Genomic DNA, 11875 nt, shown 5'->3' with positions numbered 1-11875 from the left:
ATGTAATGTGCAGAACTAACTGAAGAATGATGTAGCCTACCCCTGAAAGTGTTTTAATTTCATGCATCTTTGGAACTATCGATTGCCAAAGGTGTTGCACCCCTGGAGTGTGCACATGACCTCCAGAGCACAAACACACTTCCAAGTCATATAGACGTATAAGGAAGTGCTTGCAGAACTTTTCATCAAATCAACGTTAAGTCAAGTAGACGGTTTAGAATATGTTATAGCGGGTGCAGCGAAATGCTTATGTTAGCTCCTAACGAGTACACAGATATATATATACCTGAAAAGGAATCAAGAAAAGTCGTTATGCGCTGTTGGCTAGCGCGCACGTCCCAATACCAGTGGGCACATTCGCTGCATAATGCAACGTTTTTAGTTTCAAAACCATCAGTAGAGTTGAAAATGCAATGGAAACCTACTTAACTAGTTTTTTTAAATTCCGGAAATGGGAATTTAACTGCGAAAGGTATTTGCGTGCACTTCACGCACAGACTTTACAGAAACAAGTAAATTTTATGGAAACATCTGATGGGGAAATGCCAATTGGATGGAAACCGACTAATAATTCCGTCACCAATTATGCTAAAACTTGAGGCTAGAGCGTGCATCTGCGCCATAGGCAAAGATGGGGGGCGTGTTCATAGAAATGGCACTATACTGTCAAACCAAAATAGGAATGCAACCTGTGAAATAAATTGCAGGTAATCTACCTGCCTAGGAAGGAGCGTGATTGATGCCGTGAGTCCGGTGTTGGAGAGATTAGTCAGAGAAGGGCTGCTGGAAATGGTAAGTACAAGCGTTACAAACAATGTCATAATTAAATGTATGGAGTCAGGCTGTAAAATCCTAAACAGTGGTGCGTTTGTCACGTGGAAAGTGACAGGTTCTAGGTCTTAGTTAAGCAGGCAGCGTGAAGCAAGAGGCAGACAAAAGTGACTAACAATTATTTTGTAAGGCATGCTTTTCTATCAGTTTCAGCACATTCTCGGTGCCGGCGCATTCTCAATTTGGTTTCACAATTCAGGTATGTTCATTTCGATGTCGTTACCGTTACTTTAAAATCAGACGCAAACAAAAAGGGGCACAGCAAGCCCATCAGGCAGGTGTCCATCTAGATTTAGTCAGTGTAGCAAACCTCGCAGCACAGTCTCCATTTGTACTCTCACCAAACATATCAGCCTGTCATAATAAGCTTTCTGCGAACAATGATCCGCCATGCCTCCGGACAGCGTCTGGAAAAAATAGTTTTTTAAATACTATAATTTAGCTCATGACCAGGCAATTAACCAATAGAAAATGCTACTCAGGTTAAACATGCCAATAAGTCACAGGTGACATTCTCACCCACTTACAATGAGCGTTTCCTAGCACTTGATAGTGAAACTATGCAAAAGTACATGTGCAATAATAGGTTAGACACACTAGCTAACACACGGGTTAGAAAAGGCAAATATTTCACACACAAATTGCACTCAAAGATAAACTACCTGAAACTCTAACTATACAACAAAGTCCCCATGGAAAAATAGACCTCCAATACCTGCTAGCAACTCTACCACATGGTGTCCTGAGGCAGCCAGGGCTCCCATAGCAGTGTTGACCTGCCCTATTGCTGGCACATTGCCCTCAGCTCACCAGGCCACACACCTCCAACCAGTTCCTTCACCCACAAGGCACCTTAACATGCCCCAGGCCAGTTAGTGTCTCATGGACCAGCAGGGAGAGACTGGCTTCCTCACCTGCGCCCAGAACCACCCATGGGAGAGACTGCAAAACCTAGGAGGGCACAAACACCAGACCATGAAACTAAAATGGTCCCTGCTCCACAACTGCCCACTCAGTGGCCCAGACCCAGCTGATGCTACACTAAATGTCACAAGGTGGAAAGTGACACATTCACCTGAAAAATGAGTTGAAACCTGTTAGTTCACCTTAAACCTGTTAGTCTAGTGACCACTTGTGGATTGCGCGCTAGTGCACCTCACTTTATGCACGGAATTTCCTCCGCTCCAATGGAGTGTTCCAGTGTCTAGGGACCTTGGTGCACTCCAATCATACATTAGGTTACTCTCCAGTTTTTAGAGAAACATTATGAATACTGTATCATAATGTTGGAGTCACCAGATAAAGCAAGAGAGAAAGATGAGCCTTATTGACACTTGTGTAAAGTTTGGATCAGAATTGATTGTTCAAACATTTCCTTAACTTATTAATCTTTACTGTCTGTCACTTATGGTTATCCTGCAATTAAACATGGTAAGGCAAGGTTTTCAATCAGTTTCAGCAAATTCTCAAAATTTGCACAAAGTTTGTGCTGTAATTGACTAAGGGCGCATTCCTCTGTCCAGGCGTTGCTGACGCATACCAGATCTTACAACGACTGGACAGGTATTTTATGTATCAGCTAACCACATCATATGTTAGAGCAATCTTTCAGTCGATCATGTGGCACGCAACCATTGGTTGGTGGATGCAACGTCCGAGCAGGGGAACACAACCATGTGGTTAGCTGATACTTTAAAAAATCTATCCAATAAGATCTGGCATGTGTCAGCAACGCCTTGGCAGAGGAACGCGCCCTTGGTCAAATGCAGCACAAACTTTGTTTACCACCTCCAATCGTATCAGCCTGCCATAATAAGCTTTCAGCAAACAGTGATCCAACATGCCTCTGGACTGGATCACTTCCTGTGGGCGGCTGCACACAGGGCTTGTTAAACTTTGCAGGTGACTGCCGGCTGACTGATCGATAAAAATAACTACTCATAAATAACTACTTCATATTATTTGTAGATCAGTCAGTCCCAATTTATCCATGATACAGTGGCTTGCGAAAGTATTCACCCCCTTGGCATTTTTCCTATTTTGTTGTCTTACAACCTGGAATTAAAATTGATAATTTTTTAGGGTTTGTATCATTTGATTTGCATAACATGCATACCACTTTGAAGATACAAAATATTTTTTGTGGTGAAACAAACATGAAATAAGACAAAGAAATTGAGAACTTGAGTGTGCATAGCTATTCACCCCCCCAAAGTCAATACTTTGTAGAGCCACTTTTTGCAGCAATTACAGCTGCAAGTCTCTTGGGGTATGTCTCTATAAGCTTGGCACATCTAGCCACTGGGATTTTTGCCCATTCTTCAAGGCAAAACTGCTCCAGCTCCATCAAGTTGGATGGGTTCTGCTGGTGGTCAGCAATCTTTAAGTCATACCACAAATTCTCAATTGGATTGAGGTCTGGGCTTTGACTAGGCCATTCCAAGACATACACTGCTCAAAAAATAAAGGGAACACTTAAACAACACAATGTAACTCCAAGTCAATCACACTTCTGTGAAATCAAACTGTCCACTTAGGAAGCAACACGGATTGACAATAAATTTCACATGCTGTTGTGCAAATGGAATAGACAAAAGGTGGAAATTATAGGCAATTAGCAAGACACCCCCCAAAACAGGAGTGATTCTGCAGGTGGTGACCACAGACCACTTCTCAGTTCCTATGCTTCCTGGCTGATGTTTTGGTCACTTTTGAATGCTGGCGGTGCTCTCACTCTAGTGGTAGCATGAGACGGAGTCTACAACCCACACAAGTGGCTCAGGTAGTGCAGTTCATTCAGGATGGCACATCAATGCAACATTTGTGGCCTGCTGTAGGTCATTTTGCAGGGCGCTGGCAGTGCACCTCTTTGCACAAATGCGGAGGTAGCGGTCCTGCTGCTGGGTTGTTGTCCTGAATGAACTGCACTACCTGAGCCACTTGTGTGGGTTGTAGACTCCGTCTCATGCTACCACTAGAGTGAGAGCACCGCCAGCATTCAAAAGTGACCAAAACATCAGCCAGGAAGCATAGGAACTGAGAAGTGGTCTGTGGTCACCACCTGCAGAATCACTCCTGTTTTGGGGGGTGTCTTGCTAATTGCCTATAATTTCCACCTTTTGTCTATTCCATTTGCACAACAGTATGTGAAATTTATTGTCAATCAGTGTTGCTTCCTAAGTGGACAGTTTGATTTCACAGAAGTGTGATTGACTTGGAGTTACATTGTGTTGTTTAAGTGTTCCCTTTATTTTTTTGAGCAGTGTATAAATGTTTCCCCTTAAACTACTCAAGTGTTGCTCTAGCAGTATGCTTAGGGTCATTGTCCTGCTGGAAGGTGATCCTCCGTCCCAGTCTCAAATCTCTGGAAGACTGAAACATGTTTCCCCTCAAGAATTTCCTTGTATTTAGCGTCTTCCATCATTCCTTCAATTCTGACCAGTTTCCCAGTCCCTGCCAATGAAAAACATCCCCACAGCATGATGGGGGACTTTATTTAACTAATTATGTGACTTCTGAAGGTAATTGGTTGCACCAGATCTTATGTAGGGGCTTCATAGCAAAGGGGGTGAATACATATGCACACACCACTTTTCCGTTTTGTATTTTTTAGAATTCTTTGAAACATGTTTTATTTTCATTTCACTTCACTTCACCGATTTGGACTATTTTGTGTATGTCCATTACATGAAATCCAAATAAAAATCTATTTAAATTACAGGTTGTAATGCAACAAAATAGGAAAAACGCCAAGGGGAATGAATACTTTTGCAAGGCACTGTACATTATGGTTTTGATCCTCTTGAACACAGCCAAAGGTGGCATTCCCCTGCTCAGACGTTGCATGCATTAGCCAATGGTTGCGTGCCACATCATCCACTGTCCAACTGACAGATTGCCAAAACATATGTGGTTAGCTGATACGTAAAATACTTATCTGGCAGGTGTCAACAACATCTGGGCAGAGGAACGCGTCCATAAACAAGGGTGTTTAAATATACACTGAGCAAAAATATAAATATATAAATTCAATTTCAATGATTTTACTGAGTTACAGTTCATATAAGGAAATCAAAATTAATTGGGCCCTAATCAATGGCTGTTCGAAGTTGCAGGATATTGGCGGGAACTGGAACACGCTGATGTACACGTCAATCCAGAGCATCCCAAACATGCTCAATGGGTGACATGTCTGGTGAGTATGCAGGTCATGGAAGAACAGGGACATTTTCAGCTTCCAGGAATTGTGTACAGATGGACATGGGGCCGTGCATTATCATGTTGAAACATGAGGTGATGGCGGCTGATGAATGCCACAACAATGGGCCTCAAGATCTCGTCACGGTATCTCTGTGGATTCAAATTGCCACCGATAACATGCAATTGTGTTCGTTGTCCATAGCTTATGCCTGCCAATACCATAACCCCACTCTGTTCACAACGTTGACATCAGCGAACCACTCGCCCATCACGACGCCATACACGCTATCTGCCTGGTACAGTTGAAACTGGGATTCATCCATGAAGAGCAGACTTTTCCAGCAGCGATCAACGGTGAACATTTGCCCCCTGAAGTCCGGTACAACGCTGAACTGCGGTCAGGTCAAGACTCTGGTGAGGATGACAAGCATGCAGATGAGCTTCCCTAAGACTATTTCTGACAGTTTTTGCAGAACCTACAGTTTCATCAGCTGTCCGTGTGGCTGGTCTCAGACAATACCACAGGTGAAGAAGCCGGATGTGGAGGTCCTGGCTGGCGTGGTTATACATGGTCTGCGATTGTGCGGCCGGTTGGAAATACTACCAAATTCCCTAATACAATGTTGGAGGCGGCTTATGGTAATTTAATGTACATTTTTCTATCTGGCAACAGCTCTGGTGGACATTCGTACAGTCAGCATGCCAATTGATTGGTCCCTCAACTTGAGATATCTGAGACACTGTGACAACTACACATTTCGGTGGTCTTTTATTGTCCCCCGGCACAAGGTGCACCTGTGTAATGATCATGCTGTTTTAATCAGATTCTTGATATGCCACACCTGTCAGATGGATAGATTATTTTGGCAAAGGAGAAATGCTCTCTAACATGGATGTAAACAAATTTGTGCACATTTGAGAGAAATAAGCTTTCGTGCGTATGGAACATTTCTGGGTTCTTTTATTTCAGCTCATGAAACACTTTACATGTTGAGTTTATATTTTTGTTCAGTGTATATAATTTATATCACGTGATCAGGCAATTAACCAATAGAAATGCTACTTAGGTTAAACATGCCGATAAGTCACACCTGTGTCATTCTCACCCACTTAATGAGTGCTTCCTCACACTTGATAGTGAAAAACACCACAAAAGCACACGTGCAATAATAGGTTTCACACACTGGTTAGAAAAAGCTAATATTTCACAGAAAATTGCACTCAAAAAGATAAACTCCCAGAAACTCTAAATATACAACAAAGTCCCCTTGAAAATAAAGGCCTCCGATACCTGCTAGCATCTCCCCCACATGGTGTCCTGAGGTAGCCACTGAGTTCCAGTGTCTAGGGGACTTGGGGCGCTTCTAATCAAAAGTGTTGGGGAAGCTTCTCTGACAATATAGCTTACCAAGCTAACAATTACTTCACACTCAAAGAAGTTAAGCTATACTAAAGAGGCCCTTAAGAAAAAGTTAGTTTTCTTAACTAAAGTTGCTTTGAAAAAGTAGTTCAATACATCCAAACTACTTAGAAAAATTCTCATATCTGAATCTGAAACATCATAGACTACAAATTACAAGAACAGATCATTCTGGAGTCCGATGTTTACAGAATGTGTAATTTAGCCTATTGTAATTTAGCCTAGTAAAACTCACAGATTAGTAAAGCTTAAACCAAGTTTATTCACCCATTGGGTCATACAGCTGCATAAGACAAAGACATGGTTCCACCAGTGGTAATATACCCCCATTTGGGTGATGTAATGTTTAGAGAGAAGGAGGACATCTTTATTGCTAGGCAGGAAATGAAGTGATGCGGCACATAAACTGTTACTTCTCCCTTAATGTGACCTGACCTAACGTTGGCCCCCCTCCTCACTAAACCACATCGCACCACCCTTATCAGTGCCTGCCACATGTGATTGCCCTTCCCTGCACCCAGTACATTGCAAGCTTAATTGCCTCCACCATATACATTCCTCCTACAGATAACCATTAACTTCTGGTGTAGACCCTAGACTATAGACATTTACATTTTAGTCATTTAGCAGACCCTCTTATCCAGAGCGACTTACAGTAGAGTGCATACATTTAATTACATTTTTACATACTGAGACAAGGATATCCCTACCGGCCAAACCCTCCCTAACACGGACAACGCTATGCCAATTGTGTCGCCCCACGGACCTCCCGGTTGCGGCCGGCTGCGACAGAGCCTGGGCGCGAACCCGCGAGACTCTGGTGGCGCAGATGCAGTGCCCTAGACCACTGCGCCACCCAGGAGGCCGTATAGCACTCAATATTCCAATAGGATACCTGATAATTAACACTATTCCAAGTTTAGGAGTCAGAACCCAGAACCCATCACTATTAAACACAAACTGTTTCAAGTGAGAATTAGGCAGGTCTGATGCAGAAAAAGAATATTCTTGCCTACTTCACCCATTATAAAGTAGTGTAGTTTCAGTAGTTAGCTACACCGTTACATGGCACAAAAGTAATTAACTACTGAAAACCCTACCAACATTTGAATTAAATTCAACTACCACTACCCTTCTGCAAAATGTAGTTAACTACATTTACTATGTAGTAATTTAAATTGCTATATAGTAAATGTAGTTCAATTACTAGTAAATGTAGTTCAATTACTAGTAAATGTAGTTAAATTACTAGTAGAACTACGTGTAGTTCGCTACTCCTCAACACTGCTAATCAATCATATATTTTGTCTATCATAATTCTGGAATCACCAGATGAAGCCAAAGAGAAAGATGAACCTTAATGACACTTTTGTAAAGTTTGGATCAGAATTAGTGATTGTTAAAAAATGTCCTTAACTTATTAATCTTTACTGTCTGTCAAGTCTTTCGCTTAGTGTTATCTTCCAATTTAATGTGGTTTGGTAGCCCTGTGAGGCTTTTCCTGGACACATTTGAATGAATGTAAGTAACAGACACATCCCTATGTCCAGTCCACTGTAAGGCTTTGACTGTCCCACAAACACACCAGAGCTATTGATTCTAGAAGGAGCACACATTTGGTCGTACAGTAACTCAGACACATCCATCCCTTTGTGACATGTATCTCTTCAAAATAACCCAGATAAACAAACAATACCCAATGGAACTATTTGACATAAATCTGAGTCAAACCTGAATACTACAAATATGTACACCCATCTGAAACAAGAAGATCCAGCTACAGCATGTTAAAATTGGATGAATGTTTACACAGCTAAAAGGGGAGTAGTCGTCAGTTAAACTGAGAAATAAAGACTGAGGGTGGGACTGGTAGGGGTAAGTATGCATGCACCCATTGAACTGTGCAAAACTCATACAAGACTAGTACTACTATACTGTCAGCTATGTGTTATAGATCAGTGGTTCCCAAATGCCTTTTTCACTGTGACCCTTTTATAGCTTTTGAGGTTTTTTAGTGGCCAACCAAGTCAGCGAAACCAATGTTCCTGGCCAGGACCCAGACACGACTTAATTAAAAGACTTTTGCCATAACTCAAATCCAGTTTTATCTTGACCCGCTATTTCTTTGGGGAAACACAGTTTTAGATGTATTGTAGATCTTCTTATTTATTCAACCTCCATTTATTTAAAAAAGGTTTTACCAACCCTGATCTGTTGTGTTTTTATGCTCTATTGTAGGAGCGTCGATACATGAGCTGCTACCTCCAACTTACAGTATTCCCCATCAAGCCTTAGGGTGCCTTTCTGTGGGAATACCTCACCAAGACCTGAACTGGACCTGACTCGCCTGCAGCATCCAAGCATTCAGTGTCTTAGAATCTCTCATAATCAACTGAAAGACTGGTACTTAAATTGAAAGGGTACTGATCACTAAAGCAACCATATCACGAAACTCCTCAATAACTGTCTTTAGAAGTATTATCCAAGATGGCTCCCACCACCATGGAGGCGGCGGACATCGTTGTAGTGGTGCTGTACTTCATCCTGGTCCTTGCCATTGGCTTCTTCGCCATGATGAAAGCCAATCGGAGCACTGTGAGCGGTTACTTCCTGGCCGGCCGATCAATGAACTGGGCTATGATTGGTGCCTCTCTGTTCGTCAGCAACATTGGCAGCGAGCATTTCATTGGCCTTGCAGGGTCCGGGGCGGCCAGCGGGCTCGGAGTCGCCGCATGGGAGTTCAATGCCCTCCTGCTCCTCCAGCTCCTGGGCTGGGTGTTCATCCCTGTTTACATCCACTCTGGGGTCTACACAATGCCTGAGTACCTGGCCAAGCGCTTCGGCGGCCGACGGCTTAAGGTCTACTTCGCTGCTCTGTCTCTGCTGCTCTACATCTTCACCAAGCTCTCTGTGGACCTGTACTCCGGAGCGCTCTTCATCCAGGAGTCTCTGGGCTGGAACCTCTATCTGTCCATCATCCTCCTCATCACCGTGACCGCGCTGCTGACCGTCACAGGGGGCCTGGTTGCGGTCATCTACACCGACACCCTCCAGGCGTTCCTGATGATTGGCGGCGCGCTATGCCTAACCGCCATTAGCCTGGTAAAAGTGGGTGGCCTGGAAGGGGTGCGGACCAAGTACATGGAAGCCAGACCGAACATCACAGCGATATTAGCATCCTCCAACTTCACCTACATCCCTTCCTGCCACGTGGAGCCCAAGCCCGACTCCCTGCACATCTTAAGGGGCCCGCTGGACAAGGACCTCCCCTGGCCGGGCTTCCTCCTGGGCCAGACCCCGGCCTCCATCTGGTACTGGTGTGCTGACCAGGTCATTGTCCAGCGGGTGCTAGCCGCACGGAGCATCTCCCACGCTAAAGGCTCCACACTGATGGCCGGCTTCCTCAAGATCCTGCCCATGTTCATCATCGTCATTCCCGGGATGATCTCCCGCATCCTGTTTGCAGATGAGCTGGCGTGTATCAGCCCAGAACACTGCATGGAGGTGTGTGGATCCAGGGCTGGGTGTTCTAACGTAGCCTACCCCCGCCTGGTGATGTCCGTCATGCCGGTGGGTCTGCGTGGCCTGATGATGGCGGTGATGATCGCAGCGCTCATGAGTGACCTGGACTCCATCTTCAACTCCGCCAGCACCATCTTCACCTTGGACATTTACAAAATGGCGCGGGAGCGGGCGTCGTCGAGGGAGCTGATGGTGGTGGGGCGTGTGTTCGTGGTGTTCATGGTGGTTATCAGCATCGCCTGGGTTCCTGTAATCATCGAGATGCAGGGAGGCCAGATGTTCTACTACATCCAGGAAGTGTCTGACTACCTGACCCCGCCCATCGCTGCCCTATTCCTGCTGGGCGTCCTATGGCGGCGCTGCAACGAGACTGGTGCATTCTGGGGTGGCATAGTGGGGTTCGCGTTGGGCGCCACGAGACTGGTGCTTGCGTTCGTCTACAGAGAGCCCCACTGTGACGAACCGGACGAGCGGCCATCTTTTGTCAAGGACGTTCATTTCATGTACGTGGCAGCCGGGCTGTTCTGGATCTCAGGACTGGTGGCTGTGGTGGTTAGCCTCTGCACCCCTCCCCCGAGCATAGAGCAGGTCCGCACCACTACCTTCTGGGGGCTACGCCAAAGAAACACAACTCCAAACATGGAGAGAGACGAGGAGATGAGCAAGCTGAACCCCCAAACTAAGACCCATGTCAATGGGAACGGCTGCATGGACAAGGAGACGCCCAAAGACCTCCATAATGGTGTCAATGGGGTGGAGGCTTTATCCTATATGGAGGCTCCATCTAATCTCCAAAATAATCTCCACCTAACCTTTCCAAACACCGGAATGGCGGTAGACCAAGAAAAGCCTTGGGTGGTCTGCTGTGGAGGAGTAGGAGGGGAGAAGGGGAGGTGTGTGAGGGTTCTAGAGTGGTTCTGTGGGTTTAAGGAGGAGCCGGCTAAGACCCGGCCCAGATCAGCCGAGGAGGAAGAGAGGCTTTTGCAGGAGATGCTCCAGGAGACCCCCAGAACCAGACTAATCCTCAACATGGGCCTGGTGCTGGTCTGCTCTGTGGGGGTGTTCCTCTTCATCTACTTCTCTCTGTAGGAGGGGATCTCAACCTGTGATGTACACAATATAGTTTATATGTAATATGTCTACATGTGACATCTAAAGAAGTGTTTCTTCTTGCTGTGTTTCCTACGCCACCCCAAAAGTTCAAGCCCAGTGAATCAGGTGTGCTTGAGCTGGGCTAGAACAAAAATGTCCAGCCTTGATGGTACTCCAACATGGACTCAGAGGTAGACGTAACATAGGAAACGTAAACCTAGTATGTAATGTTACATTACGTATGGTACAGTGCCTTAAAGTATTCACACCGCTTGACTTTTTCAACATGTTATTACAAAGTGGGATTAAAATAATGTAATTGTCATTTGTACACTACATACTCACGATTTACACTACATACTCATGTCAAAGTGGCAGAAAAATCACAAATTAAATGGAAAATAAAACACTACATCTTCATTAGATAAGTATTTAACCCCCTGAGTCAATACATGTTAGAATCACCTTTGGAAGCAATTACAGCTTTCTGGGTAAGTCTCGAAGAGCTTTGCAAACCTGGATTGTATATTATTTGCCCATTAGTCTTTAAAAAATGATTCAAGCTCTGTCAAGTTGGTTGTTGATCATTGCTAAACAGCCATTTTCAAGTCGATTTTAAGTCAACTGTAACTAGGCCACTCAAACATTCAATATCGTCTTGGTAGTAACTCCAGTGTATATTTGGCCTTGCGTTTTAGGCTACTGTCCTGATGAAAGGTGGATTTGTCTCTGTGTCTGTTGGAAAGCAGACTGAACCAGGTTTTCCTCTAGGACTATGTCTGTGCTTAGCTCTATTCCCTTTCTTTTAAT

The 11875-nt window shown here is 44.5% G+C and overlaps 1 protein-coding gene across 1 annotated transcript; it reads left to right on the top strand.

Annotated features, from left to right (window-relative positions):
• Nucleotides 1-243: 243 nt before the first annotated feature.
• Nucleotides 244-11390, top strand: LOC129840626 (sodium/myo-inositol cotransporter-like). The gene is made up of 2 exons (XM_055908636.1): nucleotides 244-792; nucleotides 8690-11390. Exon 2 carries the CDS (start codon nucleotides 8939-8941, stop codon nucleotides 11060-11062), a length of 2124 nt encoding a protein of 707 aa, XP_055764611.1. The 5' UTR covers nucleotides 244-792; nucleotides 8690-8938; the 3' UTR covers nucleotides 11063-11390.
• Nucleotides 11391-11875: the final 485 nt, after the last annotated feature.

Source organism: Salvelinus fontinalis, chromosome 41 (genome assembly GCF_029448725.1).
Source record: "Salvelinus fontinalis isolate EN_2023a chromosome 41, ASM2944872v1, whole genome shotgun sequence".
NCBI lineage: Eukaryota > Metazoa > Chordata > Actinopteri > Salmoniformes > Salmonidae > Salvelinus > Salvelinus fontinalis.
Note: the sequence above shows the minus strand (reverse complement) of the source record. Positions and strands in the feature narration are given on the sequence as shown.

Bases quoted from the DNA above. Each gene is read 5' to 3' on its own strand.
- LOC129840626 (XM_055908636.1), top strand. From the start codon at position 8,939: ATGGCTCCCACCACCATGGAGGCGGCGGACATCGTTGTAGTGGTGCTG.